At 33.7% G+C, this 14873-nt stretch overlaps 1 protein-coding gene across 4 annotated transcripts in view; it reads left to right on the top strand.

Annotated features, from left to right (window-relative positions):
* The window catches only part of LOC111058432 (aryl hydrocarbon receptor nuclear translocator homolog), a 183708-nt gene that overhangs the window by 144307 nt on the left and 24528 nt on the right, over positions 1-14873 (top strand). For all 4 annotated transcript variants that reach the window (XM_039430949.1, XM_039430951.1, XM_039430952.1 and 1 more), the window contains 5 exons: positions 999-1072; positions 2982-3071; positions 6658-6772; positions 8558-8836; positions 13131-13385. In XM_039430949.1, coding sequence (XP_039286883.1) covers positions 999-1072; positions 2982-3071; positions 6658-6772; positions 8558-8836; positions 13131-13385 — 813 coding nt within the window. The remainder of the gene's footprint in view (positions 1-998; positions 1073-2981; positions 3072-6657; positions 6773-8557; positions 8837-13130; positions 13386-14873) is intronic.

Below are 14873 nucleotides of genomic sequence, written 5' to 3'. Positions count from 1 at the left end.
CAAATTGCTTGAAACTATTCAGTTCTGTTAAATGTGACGTGGGTGTTCTACCATATCACACATCAATCTGATCAATTTCCCGAATTAACTAACTTTCAGTTGGTGAGCTTACACGTGTAGTGCTTGATTCTGATTTTGATAGCGCTATCAAATTGGTTTATCATAGTGTCAGTGTCAGGCTTGGTAGCTAGTATGCTGCTCTGACCCACGAAATTCGATCATGTCATATCATGCTGCATGTGCTTGCATGAGTATATGCTCATGTAAACATTGTGTGTGTGTTGAAATTGCATCACATACCGGGATGTCAAAAAGAACGATGTAAAATTCAATGTTATTGATGTTTATTTATATTAATAGTGCCATCACATCTCAGTATTAAAAAAAATACGGTTGAACATTCAAAGTTAATATCGAAAATTCACTTGAAATCCATTGTTTCTCCGAGTATAGTATTTTATTTTATTCATGAGAACGAATTATATTTATCGTGAGGCTCACGCTATGAAGTCAGCTATCCTTGTATGTTATTAGATGAAGCAATCAGCTCTATTCTTTTCCAATTGCGCACTGTAGCCAAATATCACTTATGAATCAATGAATCTTCATCATTGAAAAGGTATATTTTCTTAACGAATATAGTACGTTTATGATATGATTGATTATCATTAACAAGAATCAAGAGTTGATATTATATCTAATACACGGAGTTCTCTTCAATCAAAGCCATCTACTGTAGAGGGTGGTGGAAAAAGAAACTTGGCAATTATGCCGTTCTATCACTTCCACTAATTTTATAACATGAATCTCACTATAGATAGATTATCCTCTGATAATCTAAAGAGATTAATCAGTCAATAATTACTGTAACATTAATGAGTGCAGTGAATGAAGAAGTGTGAGTTTTTGATAAGTAAACTTGGTTACTTTCAAACTTAATAATTCTTTAGTTTAGAGTTTGAATTTGGTATGTTCATTTCAGTTTTCTTGTGTTGCAGAACTGAAGCCGGGACTTCTCAAGCTGCTGCAGCCCAATATTAAGAGCTTTGACTGGGAAAAGTTTCTGCTGGAGGTAAAGATAATTTGAATTTTCCTTTGATAAAACTGTACTAGCATCTCTCACATAATTGAAGATACCCCAGATTTTTCCTAGAAGAAGAATCATCTTGATCCTTTTTTCTCTCTTGATATTTCAAGATTTTTAGTAACCCCGCGTGGAAATATTGTATTTTCATCCAGTTTTCCTCAATTTGCATTTCTTTCCATCTCCGAAAGCTTCCGTGAAATATTCTTCTAGTGACTGTGCTTCTTTCTTATCTACAAAAATATGAATTTCCTTCTGATTCTGACATTGATTTACTGCACCCCAGTGATAAGAACGTTGATTACACGAGTCGATCATTATTTCTTGTTGTTATAGGTGTTGATAATAATTATATGTGAAAATGTTCATTCTGTGTTAATAATTTATCAATTATTTTCGCTTTTTAATCAAGAGTTCAATTTTATATCACCAATATTAGAATAAATCTCAGTCATTATTAATGGCATATTTGTATAAAGAGCTTCGTATTGGCGATGGAAGTAGAAAATAGTTTGTTCGTACTACTTATCTTGCATTTTTTTCTTCGTTCTTCTTCAGACTATTTTCTGATAGAGGCTTCAAAGAATCGCAAATTATTCACTTCTCTCTTTTATCCGTAAAAGTTTTAATGGATTTAAGTTTGCCATTATTTTTTCCATTGCAAAATTTATTTTTTGTCTTCACAAGGAAAGTGTATTCAATACACTTGTAGATCTCTAGTTCATTATATTATAAATTATAAATCCATATTTTCTAAATTTCCCAAATCCTGATTAAAATCAAAGCCTCATTGTCAATCTTCGTATCGTACCCAAGAATTTTAAAATTAAATGTTTGTAATAAGGAACAGATAACTGCAATCAATTAGATTATAATATCATTCAAATTATTTTAAACATGAGTGTAGAGTAAGATTATAGTACACTAATTGTTATTTAGTAGTTGAATTCAATGTCCAAGTTAGTTAGCAGAAGAGGTGGTTATCCTTGCAAGGTCATCTGAGTATCATTGTTGCGGACACGAACTAAGAAACTTTGTTGAGAAATAATAGTGGTTTTGTGGTTATTGATCCTCTGTTTCACATGTGCCAAAATAATACATGTCCAAGAGTAGAAGTCTTACATTTTACAAGGCATATTACATGATTCATTATTGAATCCTATATCTGACAATATAAGTAAAGTTAGTAGATCACCTTTTGAACTTTTTCCATTGAAGCTGAAGAAATGTCAGTATCACTTTCCATTATAAGATGAAAAGATCCATTGCCTTGTGTCACATGTTACTAAGTAGAAGGTGAATTTCTCAGTGACACGCCTTTGAGCGTCAAAATGAATTTTAATATTTCGAGCACTTTGAGGAATGCCTGCCTTTCCAAGCCTTATCAAGTCTATCCACATTTCATTCCATCTACAATCCTTTTTTCCAGTTTCGTCTTATTCCAATTCAATCTTTTACTAGAACTTCAGTTCTACTGTATGATACATTTTTTTCACTTTTCGGTCAACTCTCTGAATTTACTTTCAATTCATTGAAATAATTCACTAAATTGTCATTTATTATGATGTGTTGAGTTCAATTTCCATCATTTTCTTCTTATGATTCATTTCGTCAATGATTACTTTCCAATTTTGCCCCGACTTTAAAAGTCAATGTTGTGAAATTATGTCTTACTCCTTTCTCAGGTTAATACATATTTCTCATTTTATAGTCCATCTAGGTATATTTTATCATATGCAGTGTTTATTTTTCTAGCATACGTAGTATGTGTAGCTCTACATGATTATTGAGTAAATATATACTTGACAAAGCAGTACCTCTATACTTTGTAAATTCGTAGTAAATTTGTTGATATTGTAACAATCTTTGATCCTTAAATAATAATTATTCGTTGCAGAGTCTGGAGTCAGTCTTGCTAGTGGTTTCTGGAAGTGGAAAGATTGTGTTCGTGTCTAACACTGTAAAAGATCTCCTTGGTCATGACCCGGTAAGTTATCTTATTATGTATTCATCATCTAACAAAGGAATTTCTATCTTCTCAAAGACTTACAAGTAGATGATGTATCATTTTGCATACTTTTGGTTTAGTTTATTACCACACAAATTCTCATGTTCATATTCGCTTAATATTTTGCATTCATGAAGGTTTTGGTCATTCTATTCTCTATCCCATCTGTTTCTAAATAGAATGTGCTATAATTGTTTGTTTTCCATACAGTACTCTTATAACTTTTGCAATATATTATGATGTGTAAAAATGTCTAATTAAATATCTATTTTAGCTTGAAGCTTCAATTTAATATGCATGACCAATCTTGATAATGATCATTTATTCTTTTCTAAGGATTGAGATATCCCAATCAATCACCCATTAACACTCGGTCGGTTTTGTTCGACGGAGATCTAACTTTTATTAACGTTCAAGAACAAACATTAGTCTTCATTAGAGTGTCCATTTAATAAAATATGTTTATTCATGGATATTTAATTATTGGCAAGTAATTTGTCATGAAGAACTTGTTGAAATGGTCGGTCCACTTTGGCGGAGCAAATTGAGGGTTTGAATTACTTTGAGCCAAGTTGAGTGGCACGGGCACAGAGCACTCTGGTTTCTGATTTCAAACTACTTTGCAGGCAATAGCCAACATTGTTTACATTGCTCGAGTTCTCAACTAGCCCATCCGCTCTAGCCGTAATGGAGTCGGGAATGCACTTTGCATAACTCTATTAATTCCACATTATTTGACTTGCAAAATTCATATCGTCGATAAGAGCAGTTTGATACTGCAGTTCGGCACAGTTTAGTTCGACTAAGATGTTCTTGTTACACTCCATAACTCAAGATTGCGAAGTCTCAGTTCCTTTTATTCTGCACTTGTTACCCTTGATGTGAACTTGAAAATTGCTCATTTGTATCCCGTATATAAGTCATGTATCGAAAACAGTCTGTATACGAATTTCTAGTGATTTGAACTGAAATGTATGAAACGTAGTATGTTGAAACTCTATTCGTAAACTTTGAATAGTGAATCTCCATTAGGTTTCTCTTTTGTTGGCAGTGATGAAGGAAATTCAATTTGCAATATAGAATTGTATGATGTAGGCCTATTAATTTATAATTATTATTGAACGAAAATCCATCTGTACCTATTAATTTATACAATTTATGTTTCATTCATGATGCTCGTAACCAATTTCTTTGAAAAAATTCTTCTAGCAATTTCCACATGAAATTTAGTCATGAGATAATTTAGTTTTCCCAACTATAAATGTCTAATTTTACAAATTGATTATTCACATAATATCATATACTGATAGGTTCTAGGAAGGTGGCATGACATTTTTAAAATTTCGGAATATCAATCCAATAAATATTTTTATGGTGGATGTTGTATTAGACAGAGATTAAATTGATATTTGGTAATGTAATTTAAAATCGTAACTTTATTGCAATACTAAAAGTTAACTGGAGTTTGATTAGCTTAATGGAAATAGATTCCTGTTTTTGAATTGGGAGAATCAGTGTTGAAGAGTTGAATCGCGGTGGAACGATAAATAAACCAATTTGATTCATTTTTCTGGGAATGTATTAATATTGACAGAGAGGCCTAAGGCAAGCGAAATATGTCATCAATTTTGCCTCATTTTGGTGATTTGACGGGAAAGTATGTTGCAAAAATACAATACCGGACAACGAACAGCTATAATATGTGCCTCTAACAGTGTGGCATTATACGAAAGAACACACACGAGCCTTCGACCTGACTGCTGCTGCTCGCTAATTTGACGACCTATTTCAGGTTAGTTGGTGGGAGGGGGGGGGGTCACACCAGATATTCTCGATTGTATCTCTTATTTTCTTTTCGGGGTTTCCAAAAACTCAGCTGGAAATGAAGTTTTCCTCTCGGTTGGAGATTTTCCACATCATCAACATGCACGTGTCCAAATTATCCGCTGGCTGAATTTAATTTGCAAATATTCTCGGAAGTTGCCAGCTATTCATTTTTGAAAAATTCTCTGGTTATTGAAAATGATTTACATAAAATTATTTCAATTATAGGCAGTTTACATGGAATTCCAATCATAATAATGGACCAATGCGAACAAATTTCCGATCTCAATATTTACATTTGCCCTCTCCATTTGGAACTGACACATTCATCACCTTAGTACCTAAAGTTGAATCATTCAACAATCCAATTCAAAAAGGGCTTGAAATACTATTTGAAAGCGCTCTATGGTTAAGATTGATTGTGATTATGGTTTGTTTACTGTTTATCTTTGAATGAGCTATGCAAGTCATCATCACATCGAATGAATCATCGTCATCATCATTACTCACGCACAAGCCTAAGGCTCATGCAGGCATCACTCTCAGTATAAAATCTCGGAATAACATATTTTTAACTCTTCCTTTCACGAATTAATCTCTATATATTAATCTCAAAAATGAATCCCTCAGTTACTTTTGCATATTCTATCAAAGAAATTTGAAGCTGATACATTTGGTTTTCTAACGAAAATGATCTCAAAATGAACAAGACAGGATTAATCTCTGTGCTATTTATAGTAGAAATTGGTATGACTGTTGAATACAGGCTGTGAAACACAATTTTGTGTTTATGGGAGTAAATAAAAAATTTATGTTGAATACTACCTGACTAAAATAACCAATCTATAGCGTATCGTTTACTCCAATCTACGATTCTGCTAGTTACTACGAAAGCTATTGTGAATCGAACTTATGTCTATTGTTTCAACTTCTATGATTTATGCCAAGGAGACATTGAGATGCTCAAGATCTGGGTATAACTCCACTTCAGGCAACTAGTCTAGTTCAACCAACAAGCAAAAGTCCACTCTCGGGAAAAGTGAAGTTTCACTCTCCCTTTTTTTGACAGATAGATAGAAAGATATTTACCCCCCCCCACCCAAAAAAAAAATCCAAAAATAAAATAGGCTACTTTATGTACTCAAACATAGTATCAAGAAAACAAAAACAATATAATGAATACACTAAGCTTATTAACTTAGATGGTCTGCATGGGCAAATGCCTGTGCGTAAACCAGAGTTGCTTATTCAGATTTAAAACAGAGAGGATGGGAATAAATGTGATGCATGCAGAGGCTTATTGAGACTATTACAAGTATTACTATCATTCAATGAATTATTGGACGGCTCAAAAATAAGATTATAAGTGAAGTGATGCACATAGATTTAAAGAATATTAGGCAGGTTTAATTAGGCATTCTCTAATCCCAGCTGTTATAAAAATTTCTTAAATTTTAATTTAAATAAGGATTTTGAGATAATACTATTTGATGTTGGAAGTGACGAGGCAAGTTACGATATAGGAAATGTAAGATATAGAAGGAATTGGTTTGTGTAAGAGATTTCTGGAGGGTATAGCTGTAAAACCAGAAATTATAATAAATAATTCGGTCATACAAACTGTAAAATGTGAGACACAGAAGGAATCGGTTTGCGTAAGAGATTTCTAGAGGTTATAGCTGTAATAATAGAATTTATAATGAAAATTCAATTCGTATAAACTGTAATTATTTTGTTTCAGCTGGACATGTTGGGTCGTCAACTGACCGATTACACCCAGAAGAACGACTGCGATGAACTCAACAAACAGCTAAAGATCAATCCGGACGAAAACACTTCGGGCTACACGGCTGCAGGTAGTGTTATGATTCACTTTCTCATTGCTGTTTTCCTCAATTATCGAAATTCAGGTCCTCTGTGTTCCAGATCGATTGTCGAATGTCGAATTCCAACCCAAATGAGTGCTGTCCAATACTTGTTTCCGAGGCGGTCGCCAGACGCGAGAAAGCTTCTCGTCAAATTGGTTTCAACCTTTGATAAATGAAAAATTAATGCTTGTATTAGTCGTTTGACGACTTAAATAATTGGAATTCAACGCAACCGCTGAGTGTCTTAATGGTTGGCGATTAGAGATGCGCAGCACCAACGCTAGTTTTCAAATTTTCAATTACTGGATGATTAATGAAGGCTTTTGATGTGCAAATATTACCAACGTTCTAATTCGACTGATTCGATGAGCTCCATGATTCCACCTTGTTGGTTTCATTAGTAAAGGAGTCACGATTTCGAAAATTCATCTTCACCTTTCTTGTCGTTGAAGGTAGTCGTAGATTACCTTAGAATTTTTAGATTAGCTTGGAATGTTATTATCCTTTTTTATCTTTATCCATGAATTCATCTCATTACTAAAGATGAAGTAAAATTTAGCCTTATTAAATCTGCATCTAAGTTTAACTGTACTTGAAACTTAGTATAATCTGTTGACCTGTTCAAATGTAAAGTAACCTGAAACTTACATTACCGTAATCCAACTGTTTTTACTATAAACCTGTACCTATTGAAAAACTGCATCTTAGTTGTCTGTAAATTTTGTGACACTTATCGTTGTAATTTTGTTTTGTCAACTTCTTCGAATAAGTCTTGTTAAAAACCTGATAACTTCTTAACGAAATAGTAAAATACAATATAGTATTAATATTGAATATAAAAATAAATTCCATTGACTAAAGTATTAAATATTGAAATTATATTTTGATGATCTACTCTACAGTATGTATTTAACTATTTATAATGTGTTTACATTATGGAAATGGATACGTTATCTATTCATTCTATTTATTTAGGATACGGAAGTGGATACAATATAATATATGCATTTAATTTTTCACTTTCTATAAGTGTTCTTTTTTATTTCTTCATTACTAACGATGCCCACATAATAAGTTATTGCTTGTGTATGGATGATGAAATTATGCGAGGGTGATTGTTGAGATTATCAAACGTGCCTAAAAGTGTGTTCTAGGCTTTATTTGGGAAACCAAGTAAAGTTTTAGTTTTGGTAAAATTTAAAGCTTTAGTTGTAAAGGCACTTTTCCTTCTTTTTTCTTTCTAGCACAACACAAGGCCCGGTTGCACAAAAGCCGGTTAAATTTTAACCTTGATTAATTCCAAGAGAACCAATCAGAGAAGGCTTGTTTGAAAATACGGCTTTATTAATTGATTCTCGTGGAATTTAACCAGCTTTTGTGCAACCGGCACCAACTATTTCATTGTAATTGTTTTTTTGTATAGTTTTGTGTGTGTTTAGATGAATAAATGATTGATTGATGTGTTGTGAATGTCAAGTGTTTTCATTCATTCATTTATTGTACAAAGTACTACAGTCATAATATAATTATGACATTGAAGGAAAAACTAGGCTGAGCCTGTACTATTTCTCTCCAAAAATTTTGATAAAAAGTTAATATTGTCCAAAGGTTTAGGTTATGATCACACCCTGCTTTTTCACTTGATTTTTGGTTCTGGAATAATTATTTGAATTTAGAAAACTTTTTGTAGAATTTTTTTGTATTGTTTTCCTTTGTATTGTATTGTTTAGTATTTTTGCAGTAATCAATGTCTATTTGTATTTTTAATTGTAGAAGTGGCAGCGAGCGATGATTCGTCAGACTCGTCGTCACAGTGCAGCGGCGGGGGGGCATTGATGCGGCCACTGGCAGGCGCCCAGGCGGCCGGCCTCGAGGACGAGGTGTGTCTGCCGCGCTCCTTTTTGCTGCGCCTCAGTCGCGGACCCAAGCCACCCTCCAAGGCCGCCAAGAACGAGAAGCTCGACTATCAGCTGGTGCATGTCAACGGCCATCTGCGCCTCTCCACGCGGCCCGACCCTGCCGCCCGGCAGCTCGCCAAGCGCAACCGCACCCGTTAGTATTTCGACATTCATTCATTCATTCATTCCTTCATTCATTCATCCATTCCTAAAGCGGTCCCTAGACAATCCATATTATTGTATAATATCAGTACCTATAGTACTGAATTAATTTCTTTAGAGTAATTTTAAGAAATTCAAGTTCAACTTTGAAAGTAAACTCTAGACAGATATTAAAAAAATACTCTTTTTCTCTCTCATAAGTAATTTCATGCTAGAAGTATTTATTAACTTCCTTATTTTCTCATCTTGCTTATAAGAAAGGTTTGAAGCCATATTGCTCTTTTTTGCTTCTTCGATCCTATCCTTCCGTCATAATTTTTTTATTTATTTCCCAACAGATCTTTGTTATTATACTTTTAAGAATGCTCTACTTTTAAGTTTATTCAACTATTCCACTTATTATTATTTTTACTTTTTTAATCTAAAATAAAGTTTTGTTTTATTTTATTTACTGGGTATTGCTTGTTAAATTATAATTTAGTATTGTATTGGAGGGCTAAGTGTAAGAGAGGGTCGACTGCGCCCTAACTTCGCCCTCCCAGTTATAAAATAAAGGTTATCATTCTATTCTATTCTATTCTAGTGAGATCTACGTTATAATGTCAGTGTTTGATTAGAAATGATATTGCTATCCTTGTCTATCATTCAACAAAGCAGATAGCGCTATCTCTCTCTCGCTTTGCTCTGTTGCCAGATCTGCTTCTAACAATGTAGAATTAATAATTAACAAAATATTTCATAATTATTATGAAAATTCATTATGAAATTATTGAAAAATATAATTCCTTGCTTAATAAAATATAATTGATTATTTTAAACGAGAATGAAACATCAATAAACCTGTATCAGCTACCGACAAGAAGACATTGACAAGTCAGTGAGGATCGGCAACGTTGTTCTCCTATCTTCCTCCACTGTCATTATAACGTGAATATCACTATACACAACAACAGGCCACACAACTAGACCAATACTTGAATGACACTGTGGCCTCATGTTAAAAATCAGACCACAAAACTGAAGTAAATAGGTCATAGATACTGAGGTGGCCGCAGCTGTACTAAAGTTGTGTGGCTTATTGTTATAAGTACCATATTGTACAATAATATTAGGGGTATTCACAATGTTGTTTTAGCCAGCTAAAGTGCTATTTGATAACTCTGAATTATTGTGAACGCCCAATCTAAAACCAACTGCTATAAGCTAACTGCAATAGCGTTCCAAGTGGATAATTTGTGTAACTCAAAGTTCATAACCTTACTTTTGCTACCAAAACAAATATGGCCGTCGTTTTAACAGAGTTAGCTAGAGTTAGCGGACTTAAACCTGCGCCATCTGCTATCTCGTCTGCTAATTTTTACTTTCCTTGCCCTATTACCATATGTAAGGAAAGTATTGCTTTCCAAAAAAAATTAAGGTACCCTAATTTCATGTTTTCTATACGTTTCAAGGTCCCCTGAGTCCAAAAAAAATGATTTTTGGGTGTGTGTGTGTGTGTTGTGTGTGTGTGTGTGTGTGTGTGTGTGTGAAAAATGGCGGATAATTACTAAAAAACCATGTTTTTCACGGTTTTCTCGAAAACGGCTCTAACGATTTTCTTCAAATTTATACCATGGATAGCTATTTATAAGCCCTATCAACTGACATGAGTCTCATTTCTGGGAAAATTGCAGGAGCTCCGTAATATTCTGAGAAAAATGGCCGATAATTACTAAAAAAACCCATGTTTTTCACGATTCTCTTAAAAATGACTTGACCGATTTTTTTCAAATTCGGTATAGTTATTTATCAGCTCTATCAACTGGCATGAGTCTCCTTTCTGGGAAACTAATGGGGGGTCCACCTCATCCTTGAGAAATGGACTTTGTAACCTTTTTCTCGTGCATGAGGTAGGTAGGTAGAGCAGTTCATAAAAAGAACACATAGTCGAGATATTTCATCTGTAAAACATCTGTTTTGACGACTTTTAAAGAAATCATCGAATTTCACAATTTACACAAAGGAAAAAGTACTCTGAAAACAATAAATTATATATAGACTACACATATACAGAAGTCTGACCGTAGTTTCAAATATGTTGCCTCCAATCGTCATTATGTTATTCCCCTAAATTATTCTCGTTTAATAATGAGGCTTACAGTTCAATGAGCAAGGAAAGTTGTGTGAGTGTACCACACCAGATTTTTTCTAACGTACTATTATAGCATTGAGTTATCACAGATTAGCAAATACAAATAGCAGGAGTTAGCTTAGCGAATAGCTCGACTTAGTCAGCTACCACTATAGACTGTCTAGTTTCACTTCAACGTTGTTCATTCATCAAATCATTCATTCTTGTTAGTTTGACAAACCTGTTTGTTAAGCATAAAATAGCTGCTCAATATTATTGTATTTACTTATAAAAACAGACCACACAACTTGATTGATAAGTAGAATTTTGTGTTGAAAAACATTCTCACTGTATAATTCCATTTTCATTAAGTCAATTTTAGTTATTTCGAGTTAATCTATGAAAAATGGGATACATTTCTCAAACAAGGCCCATGGAAGTATGTATGATGTATGATGCACATTTTCAGGAATCTATTCGCTACCAATATGATCCAAAAATTTAAATTTTAGGTGTTTATATCGCAAAATGTAATAAGAAATGAATCTTAGGAACGATTTTTTCCTAATAGTATTTAAATCGAAAAATGTCTTCATATTTGGTGTGCACTGCCTTATAAAATAGTACAAATAGAAGTCAATGTTACGAATATTCAACAATTTTTATTTTATTTTATTATGTGAGATCCAAATTGACTTCAAAGTAGCTCTTGAAGCGTCACTGGATCTACCTCTAATTGGTCAACAGTGTCTACTGTTCCATGAATTGAATCGGTGTATTTAGTTAGAGCTTGGTAGACTGGCCACTGGGGAGCAGCACCTGACGAGCCCTGTTTGAAGGCCCTTCGTAGTAAAGGGTGGGGCACGCACGTGGCAGACTCAGTTCATCAATGAACTGGGTCACCCTTCGGTCATTGACCCGCCCTTACAAATACTTTCACCCCCTCTCCTTGAAGGCTACGTTTTGTTTTCACCCCTCAGAACCCTTCCTCTACCTTCATAACCACCCTTCTTTCTTCTGCCCACTCCTTTCGTCAAGCTACTACTGAACTTTCCAACAATAACAGTAGTAAATGTTTTGATTTACTTTACAACATCTGTGAATCAGTCGTAAGATTATGTAAGATTTCCTCAATAGTTTTTACGATTTTTTCTCCTCAGCACTGAAGGTTAGAGTTTCCAACTCATTCTTTCAAGTGAATACCAGTTCTTGCCAGATTTTTGCTGAGATTGTACTCTTTTTATTATGAACTGTGGTGGGTTATGTTTCATAATTTTGGCTGGAATGTAGAATCCAATCCCTATGCTGAATATACACATTATTTCAACTCCAATTAATATATTATCTAATTTTGCTTTCATTTTTCTAACCATATTTTTTGTTCTATCAATAAGCAATCACTATCTCAATTTTTCATCAATCACAACAATTGTTCAATGGGCAATACATCATTTGACAATTATTACATCAATCAATCGATCCTTGAAAAATATGCTTTGTAATATTGATTATTTTATAAAAAAGAATGCTTTAATTATCGAAAAAAAATTCCGGAAATAATCACTAGTTATTTCTACTCAAGAATCTCAGTATCTATTCATCAAAACTTCTTACAAAAATTATAACTTTTCCATGGCGTAAAATATCATAATATGTTGATTATTTGATCTATTTGAAATTGATTATTCTATAAAAGAGAATGTTTTAATTATCTAAAAAATTTCCGGAAATTATCACTATTTATTTCTACTCAAAAATCTCAGATCTATTCATCAAAACTTCACACAAAAAATTATAACTTTTCCATGTCGTAAAATATAATAATATGTTGATAAAAATATAAGATTATGAGTCGATTTGTTGAACAATATCATGAAGTTTTGTATTATTATATTTTAATTCTCAAATACAACATTCGAATACCATTTTCTATTACGAGATAACATGTATCCATGGCTGTTATGATGTTTCTAGTACTAATATTATTTATGTATAGTTTTTAATATCAGTTTCATCATCCATACATAATATAATTAATCCATATCTCCATTTCTCTTGAGAAAAAAATGTTGAGTGACCTGGCTGGTCTAATGTCAGAGTTTCCATTTTTCGCACCCTATCAATTTCAGGGTCAATTGTTTCATATCTCTCATCAAAGATTGTTTTTTTTGTGCAGAACAACAATACACGGAGAACGACGTATTCCTTGTGGCGCTTGTGCGGCCGGTGAAGGAGCGCATCCTGACGCTGGGTGAGTTCAACGTGCGGGAGGAGTACATCACCCGGCACCACATCGACGGCCGCATCATCTACACCGATCACCGCATCTCGATGGTGGCCGGCTATCTGCCCGGCGAGGTCACTGGCATGCCCGGCTTCAAGTACATGCACAAGGATGACGTCATGTGGACCATGATTGCATTGCAACAGAGTAAGACTCAATTAAATACCAAATTCCTAAAAAAATGAAACTTTTCTCAATAAAATTCCAATTTCCCAAATAAAATAAAATTTTCTCAATAAAATTTCAATTTCCTAAATGAAATAAGTATAAAGGCCACATAAAATTGATGCGCCTCCGAAGGGCAGGACATGTGCAAAGAATGCCTGAAGCACGAGTGCCAAGAAAGGTGTTTGTTGGTCAGCCTGGAGGAAGACGGCCAGTTGGGAGACCTGAGAGCGATGGGAGGATAGGGTGCAGAAGGATGCTAAAGAAATGTTGCGTGTAAGGGGATGGAAGAGAGCGGCGTTAGTCTAATACCTACTATTACTCCAGGCCCCACAACTAATTAATGACGTCATAACATGTGGATTGATTCTTCTCAGATTTATATTAGTTTCTACTAGCTTATCAATGTATACTCTCTAACATTTGTTACTGTATCGACTTTTTATTGGGTGAAATACTATCTAAATTCCAGATTAAAGACATTTGTAATTTATTAAATATAAATTTTATTGAAATAAAACACTTTATTCCTTAAATGCAATAATTTCTCTATACTTTCAGCTTGATATATTGATTATCAACATAAATAGACTTAACATATTGATTCAGTGATAGAGCTATTGATAAATTTATCTCAACCAGAAATACTTAATAATAGCCTGCATCAGAATCAAAGGAGAGGTAAATCAAAGGTAAACCAAATTAGATTTAACTCTTTTTTAGGAAAGAGGTTCCCAGAGATATGATCACTATAAATTTGTGGTACAGAGAAACCCGACAGGAGATTTTTTTTAGTTAAATAAAACCTTTAATCTTATGGACAGTTCCAACACTTGCATTTACTTTTTAATTTATTAGTTCAACAGTATTTTTACACACTTTATTTACACTGTTCTTCCACACTTTAATTAAATTTTTCTCTCACACTTTATTTACACTGTTCTTTTACATTTCATGTAAACTGTTGTTTTGTAGGATTAAAGTTCTTCCTTTATATCGCTTGTATACATTTTCGTTTCAAAGTTTAATCTCTTGGAAAAGAAAATACAGAAACTTTTGGAGTCTCGTTATAATTCCCGCGACAATTGGGTACACAAACAGAATACCATGATTTAAAACCCCAAATTTACCATTACTTTTTACAAAAGAGTAAACTAGAAGAATGATGAACAAACCATATTCATTGGAATGGAAGACCGTGAAAATAGAATTCGTAATTGGAATTTTGTTGGTTACCATATCAGATGTGATAACAAACATCAGCGCTCTTATTCAATACCTACTATTACTTAATAATAGAAGTAATAGTAGGTATTGACTTATTTCGCTTGCCTATCGCCAGTACATCATCGATCTACATGTGATTACGTCATAGTTTATCATAGCTTCAGTTGTGGGGCCTGAAGTAATAGTAGGTATTGGTTAGACAGAGATGGATGGAGGCGTAGTTTGGTTGAGGCCATAGCCCGA

The sequence above is a fragment of the Nilaparvata lugens genome, chromosome 6 (assembly GCF_014356525.2).
Source record: "Nilaparvata lugens isolate BPH chromosome 6, ASM1435652v1, whole genome shotgun sequence".
Taxonomy (NCBI): Eukaryota; Metazoa; Arthropoda; class Insecta; order Hemiptera; family Delphacidae; genus Nilaparvata; species Nilaparvata lugens.
Note: the sequence above shows the minus strand (reverse complement) of the source record. Positions and strands in the feature narration are given on the sequence as shown.